The sequence below is a fragment of the Echinops telfairi genome, unplaced genomic scaffold, assembly GCF_000313985.2.
Source record: "Echinops telfairi isolate 266 unplaced genomic scaffold, ASM31398v2 ScPeMD7_7420;HRSCAF=8458, whole genome shotgun sequence".
In the NCBI taxonomy this organism is placed as follows: Eukaryota; Metazoa; Chordata; class Mammalia; order Afrosoricida; family Tenrecidae; genus Echinops; species Echinops telfairi.
In genome coordinates this window covers 52,909,456-52,916,411 of record NW_022111320.1, presented here as the reverse complement: position 1 = coordinate 52,916,411, position 6,956 = coordinate 52,909,456, and the positions used below count along the sequence as shown (strand labels likewise).

The window sequence follows — 6,956 nt, the reverse complement described above, 5'->3', positions numbered from 1 at the left end:
GCGCCCATCCACCTGCCCTCTCAGGTGCTTCAGGACAGGACAGGCCCCTCTCGTCTCCCCAACCTGGCCCACCCTGGGGTGCCATTGATACCGACCTTTGGATGTCTCTGGGTGCGCCGGGCTAGGCAGCCATGCCACCCTCTCCTCCCGTCCTGCAGGCCCCTCCGTGTCCCCTGTGAGGACACCTTGTGCACCAATGTTTCTAGCGCCCCGCCTCCACGTTTGGAGTTGGAGTCTCGGGACAGGCGGGCTTGGCTTGGTTTGGTTTTTTAAGGGGGGCAGGGGGCAGCAGGCTTGGCTCCCCCATGGCCCTGACTGAGTCTGAGGCTGCCGGGGAAAGTCTGGCTGAAGGAGGATTGTGGAGCTCAGTGTGGTTTGGGCCTCGCAGCAGCCAGGGGAAACTTCCAGGCACGCTGCTCCTGGCTAGCCGGGGCTGTGTCCTCTGCCACTGCCTGAACTGGAGACCCCTTCACGGGGGACCAGCCGGCAGCAGCAAAATGCAGCAGTCACTGGCTGCCCAGCTCTGCCCCTTGGGGTCCAGCAGCCTGTTCAGGCCCTGTCCTGTGATCTGGGGTGCAGAGCCCCCAAAGCCCTGGCCGGCTTGCTCACGAGGGGCCAGTGGCCAGGCAGAGCCATCTGCAGGAGGTGCCGTCCAGGGGAAACCCCCACCCCAAGTGTTTCCTTCACCCCAGGACAAGGCCAGAGCCTCCTGTGGCCTCGGGGCCCGTGGCAGCCCCCCTCGGGGATCTGTGGGCAGCGGTTGAGTTTCACGGAGTGTGGTTTCCGAATCCGGCCCTTCCCCGCTCCCCCGATGGGGGTCGGCCCAAAGCGAGGCCGTGAGAAAGGAGTGCATCCTCTCGGCCAGCGGGGGCAGGTCCACTGAGTGCTGGGGGTGGAGGGCACGGGAGGGGGTAAGCCTGTGGACGTGTTGCGGGCGGTGGGCCCAGACACCTCTGCGCCTCTGTTGACACCATCTAAAGCCAAAAGCAGTTGGTGACCGTGGGACGCCCTGGCCCACAGCGGATGGCGCAGCCCTCTGCAGGAGCGAGGGGCAAGCGGGCAGCAGGGTCAGCCCTAGAAAGGCAGCCTGCTGACCAGCACCACCAGCGTGGCCCGTGGGGCCATCGCATGTCCATCGGGGTGCCCTGCACCAGACCATGGCCTTCCCGCACCCCCACAGGAGAACTCTGTCCAGTGAAGTGGACTGGTCACTCGCCGTGGCTGTACCGGGCCTCACTGTCCCCTGCCAGCCTGGGGACCCTCCAACGTGCGGGCAGGCCCAGGTGGAGCACTCATTCGGGGGTGCTGCTCCTCCCTGCTGAGATGGGTGCCTGTCTGGCAGGGCTGGGCCCCGACACCACAGTCTGACTGTCAGATGGCCAGGGCTGCGGGGCCTGCATCCTGTCCCTGCCCGCAGAGGCCAGCGGCAGCCCTCCAGAGCCAGCAGGCTCCCACATGGTGGCAGGGATCGTGCCCACAGGCAGGGCCTGGGCAGAAAGACTTGGCACCTGCCATCATGTGGGCCATGCTCGGGGGCCCCAGGGTGACCGCGGGCTGGCTCCTCGGCCCGGGAGCCTGAGCGGCCGGCGCTGTGTGTCTTCCAGACGGTGTCCATCCTGGAGCAGCGCCTGACGCTGGCGGAGGACAGGCTGAAGCAGTGCCTGGAGAGCCAGCAGCTGATCTTGCAGAGGGGGACGCCGAGAGGGGTGGGGCTGGGGGCCAGTAAATAAAGGTGGTGCGGCTCTATGTGACTCACCCCCCCCAAGTGCACCTCCCCCCCACCCTGTGTGAGGGTTCAGGGCCCAGCTGCCAAGGCCACCATGCTGCGGGGAGGGAGCCCGAGGGCCCAGCCCGCCTCCCTGTGTCTCAGCCATTCCCACCCTGCAGCCGTTTCTGTGAACCTGAGGAGGAGACCCATCTGAGCCGGGTGTGTCCAGGGGCCAGCCCCGGGCAGGGGGCAAGCGGGGGACGGGGTGGGGACAGTGCTTTGCAGCAGCCTCTCTGGGAGCACCTCCTCCCAAGCAGACTGCAGAAACAGCTCGTTCTGGGGGAGACCTGCCCCCGGCCCCTGCAGGGTCGCCTCTGAGCAGCCAGGTACTGGGGGAGCCCTACACTCCACCGGCCTCCCACTGAGACCCCCGTTTCCAACCACTTGCTCATAAGGGCTTCCCTGGGCAACTTTTTTCTGCGTCCTCGCTGGGCAAGGCCAGGTGAAGAGGAGTGTGTGTCTGGGGTTCTCTGGGCCTGCAGCCTTCAGTGCTCCGGGCCCCTGCCCCAGCCTGGCATGGGGTGGGGGAGGAGGTGGGGGGTGGCCAGCGGAGTAAGAGCCGTAAGGCCCTCCCAGGAGCTGTCGGCACCATGGCACCACGTGGTTAATGGCTTTCCCAGGTGGAAGCAGAGCCTGGCCTGACCCAGGGCCTCTGAGCCTGATGACAAGCACCCTGCCCCGGGCTGGGCAGCAGGCTGTGGGTCACAGTGACCAGAGCCGAGTCCTGGTCTGCCCTCTTGGCAGCTGTCTGTCTGAGACGTGGCCACACAACTTCTCTGAGCCCTGGGGGATCCTTGTGTGACAGGGCGACCACCTGTTTCAGGGGGCTGCGAGCACTGCTCAGAGGGAGCCTGTCGCTCCCCACCCCCACCAGCCCTATCAGGACCCTGGGACTCGCTGCCCAAGACACACTGTCAACAGAGGATGGAAGAAGGGGCGGGTCTGCAGCTCAGAACGCCTTAGAGGTCCCCAGCCACCAACTTCCTCTACTGGTGCCCCTGCACGCTCTCACATCTGGGCACACGGCCTGCCAGCCCCTCCTGGGCTGGGTTCTCTGCCACATGGCTGGCCAGCTCCTCTGCACGGGCCTGAGGTGCTTCCAGAGTTGGGGGACCTCGGGGCAAGGTCTGGGCAGAGACGGGTCCGCAGGACCCAGGGGGTCTCTGGGCGGTGCTGCGGCCGGCCACCCCTGCCCCCCGGGCAGACCCGGCATGTTGCAGCCCTCAGGTCCCCACCAGGCATCTGCGGGGTCGGTGGTGGGGTGTGGGCGGCCCCTCCCCAGGCCAGGTGCCTCTGCCGCTCAGACACCTGCCTGGACGGCAGCCAGGCCTGGAACGACAGGGAGACAGAGCTGCCTTTTCTAGAGAAGCCCCCGGGAGGGGTCATTCTGAGCCGTGCCCTTCCAAATCAGACCTCGGTCGTGTGGATCCTGACCCCACACGGGACAGCCCAGTGCCCGGAGTGACGCCGGGGAGGGAGGCAGGGAGCCAGCGGGGTCAGCCTGGGAGCCTGGGCCCTGGACTGCCAGTCTAGACTCAGCCCCTCCCCGCACTCTGAAGACACAGCAGGACCCTGGCAGCAGGAGTGGGGGGGAGCACCCACGCATGCATGGCAGGGCCTTCCTAAGGGCGTCAGTTGCCCTGAGGGTGACAGCCTGCAGCCCTGTGGTCTGGGGGACCTCATCTGGACCTGGGCAAGCAGGCTAGTCTGTCAGAAGATGTGTCAAGGCCCTACTTCCTCAGCCTGAAGATGCTTCCAGCTACACTCCATGCATTCCCTGGGTTTCCAGAATGAAGCCAAGTGTCCAGGAGCAGAGGGGACCGGCCAGGTGGGCTGGGTGCCTGCCCAGGACGAAGCAGCAGCTTCCATCTCTGACCCACAGTGAGCCTGACCAGCCCTCCCCAGGAGCCCCTGTGGGCGGTGTCCATAGGCCCCAAGGCCTGTGGGCCTCCTAGCACCCACTTCTCCTGAGGCCGGGGCACAGGATGGCCCCAGGCCTGGCTCTCTGTGCCACCCCTTGCCAGCACAAGCTTCACGACCCCCCAGTGGGAAGGGCACATTCTGGGAGCAGGGGGTCGGGCTCAGATTTCACTGTCCCCTCTGCCCCCCCCCTCCCCCAGCTCATGGCCCCGCTTAGTTCCCCGACCTGGGTGCTGGCTTCTTAGCAGGCGAGCCAGCAGAGGCTCTGGGAAGCCACTCTCCACCTGAGGAGGGCAGGCTCTCAGAGAGAGGAGGGGGTCACACTGGCCGTGCCTCCCCCGTGCTCTGCCATCTTTACTTGCAGCCCTTTCATGGACACGTGATACATATCACACAGCCAGTCGTCACTACACTCAGCTGCAGCACACACCCCTTCCCCATAGTTAGATCGCCTTTACAATGAGTTGTGCAATCAAGCAGGTCTAGTGCTCCCTCCCACCTTCAGTTTTCATTCCTGAAATCCCCTTTCCCTCCCTATCACCCACCCCCGCCGCCCCCACCCCCTATCAACCCCTGGATCGGTTATTGTCACCAGGCATCCACGCCTCCCGTGCATCCCCAAGGGAAACAAGAAAGGACGCAATCAAAATAAGGTGGTAAGGAAAAAATAATAATAGAAAGACCAAAATGCAAACAATAAGTAAGAAAAGACCCTCATCAACATTCCCAAAGCCAGGGAAGAACTTTCTGTCATGGAGCACTTGAGAGATACTTGCACCGAGAACCAACTCAGGTCGTGTCCACAGGGAGGTCCGCTGGTCAAGTGTGAGTTCGATCCAGCAGAGTCCAGGTGACAGTGGTCTCTGCCTGACGGTCAGGCTGTTGGACTCTTCCCTGGGGCTGGAGGGGATCTGCTAGTGGCTCAGTCCTACTAGATACTCTGCAGATGGGTTTTGGGCTCCCACTGCCCACCGTAGCCTTCTACAATTGGGTGTTCATTTTAGCTCTGATACTTTTCCCTCCAATATATCTGAATTTTGTCATTGTCATCTTTGGATCACACGAGCTGGCATGATTTTTCCATGTGGATTTAGTTGACTCCTCGCTTAGATGGCCGCTTGTTTGAGTACAAGCCTGTAACACCCAGACCCTGTTCCGGTGGATAACGAGGCACCATCTAATTTCTTCACCACGCTTTGCTGTAGCACCATCCTCTTCAGGGATCATTTTATGCAGGGGAGTATGGAGCAGGGCCATGTGATCAGAACTCACTGTTCTTGAATCGGGACTAGAGTGAAGCAGGAACCCAGACTCCATCTGCTTGTCCCCGGGGTTTGCCCATCCCAGGTGGACTTTGTCTCAGGTTGACGCTGGTGGTCATCATGAGACAAAATCACAACCCTATAATGTCAACTGCATCGATAGCAGCCATAAGCCAACCAGCAACCAAACGGAACACACACCCCCAAAAAGAAAACAACACAAAGCAAGCTGCAAACAGGAAGCTAACACCCCACCTAAACAAAGAAGTAGAGCATTGTCCATCACCCCCGGGGGTGAAGTGGGCTGTTCTGTTATCCTCATCCATTTTCCCAACAGCCCCGGACAGTGTCACGATGAGGAGTCTATGCGAGGGCAGTTCCACCTTGAGTCGCCACCCACGAGTGTTTGTCCCACAGTTCCATCTCCCGCTCGATTGGCCTCTGTTGACTCTGTGTGGGGACTGGTGGCAGTGCAGATCGCTGCTCAACGGTCCCAACCTGCCGTGTCCCTGCCGGTGGGCACTGAGATACTACAGATGTAGGGGATCCTGGGTCCCTTTCCACTGGACACCCACCCAGCTGGGAGGGTCTCCCCACCCCAAGGTCCAACGACCGCCACTTCCACATTCCTGGGGCGCCCGTTCTGCTTCCTCTCCCCTCACGTACCCCAGCCCTCAGTCCAAGGCCGCGGGCAGCTTCAAGGCAGGGCTCGGTTCTCAGCAGGGCCTCTATGGCAAGTCCTACTGCTGCAGCCCCTGCATGGTGCCCTGCTGTCTGCCCGATCCATGCCAGTCACCTCATCTCCCTCAAAATGGGCCCTGGTACTGCAGCCTGAACTGCTGGGTGGCCATTTAAGGAGGTCAGGAAGTGGCCCCTCCCCAGGCTGCTGCAGGGGGACCTGAGGTGGCTCAAGCAGCTTGGTGCCCAGTGGCAGCCCTGGGCCATCGGCTCCACCACGGGCCTCTCCCGCTGCCGGGACGCCACACTCCTCTCTGGCACCCACCCTGGCTTCGTGGGCTTCCCCTGCTTTGGGGGAAGGAAGAGTCTCTGTGGAGAATTCATCCGGACCCCCAGAGGGCCCAGGGCAGGGGCCCCAGGGCCACAGCCCCCAGAGAAAGCCCATGGCAAAGTCTTTGGGAAGCTTCCCCCAGCTCCCGTCCTGCGGGAGCACCAGTGTGGACACACCCTCCCAGGAGCCTGTTTATAGAGGGAGGCCAGGAGGGCTTCCTGTGGCAGGACCAGGGCCCATGCCCTGCCATCCTACCACCTGGGGGAGAGGGTCATGCCCTGTAGGTTCTGTTCTTGGCCCCAAGCCTCTGTTTCAGTACAGGTGTGTGTTCCTGAAGGTGGGCTTCCCTATCTCTCATGGGTCGCAGCGGGCACTTCCCTCCTCCTCCACCCCCGCCCTTCACCAGCCCCGGGTGTCCCTCAGCCCTGGGCCAACTGGACCCGGAACTGGCCATTCTCCTGGTCTCGGGGCTGGCCAGGGTGCAGTGTGCCCTGTGCTTCCCCAGCTCAGCAGGCTTCTTCCAGACCGTGGCCCGTCCCCACCCTCCTGATTGGGCCCTCGGAACTGTCCACTTCCCCAGAAGGCTCCTGTAGTGCCCCGCCTCATGCCAAGCCCCTCCACTCTGACCCCAGCCTGACGGAGTCCCCCACGGATGTGCCCTCCTCCTATCTCCCGGCCAGCTAGTCCTGGTCCACCTCCCCCTCAGCTGAGAGCCCCAGAAACCTCTGAAACTGTGTAATTCGCCTCCCCAAGTGTCTAAAGAGCCCTGGCGGTGGAGTGGCTTCCGCCTTGGACTGCGAATCCCAAGGTCAGCAGTTCAAACCCACCAGCCACTCCTGGGGGCCCTCTGCTCTCGTCAGGAATGAATGACAGTCAGGGGCGGTGCTGCCTGTCCTGCAGGGTCTCTGCAGGTCGGAATGGGCTCGGTGGCAGTAAGTTGAGCTTCTGACTATCTGTGAGGAGGCCCTGGGGGGCTGTGGGTTGAGTACTTGCTCAC

The 6,956-nt window shown here is 62.8% G+C and overlaps 1 protein-coding gene across 1 annotated transcript in view; it reads left to right on the top strand.

Moving 5' to 3' along the window:
• POC1A (POC1 centriolar protein A) overlaps nt 1–3,233 on the top strand; it is a 46,724-nt gene extending 43,491 nt beyond the window's left edge. The window contains 2 exon segments of the mRNA XM_004715261.2: nt 1,605–1,722; nt 3,073–3,233. Coding sequence (XP_004715318.1) covers nt 1,605–1,722; nt 3,073–3,233 — 279 coding nt within the window.
• Nucleotides 3,234–6,956: the final 3,723 nt, after the last annotated feature.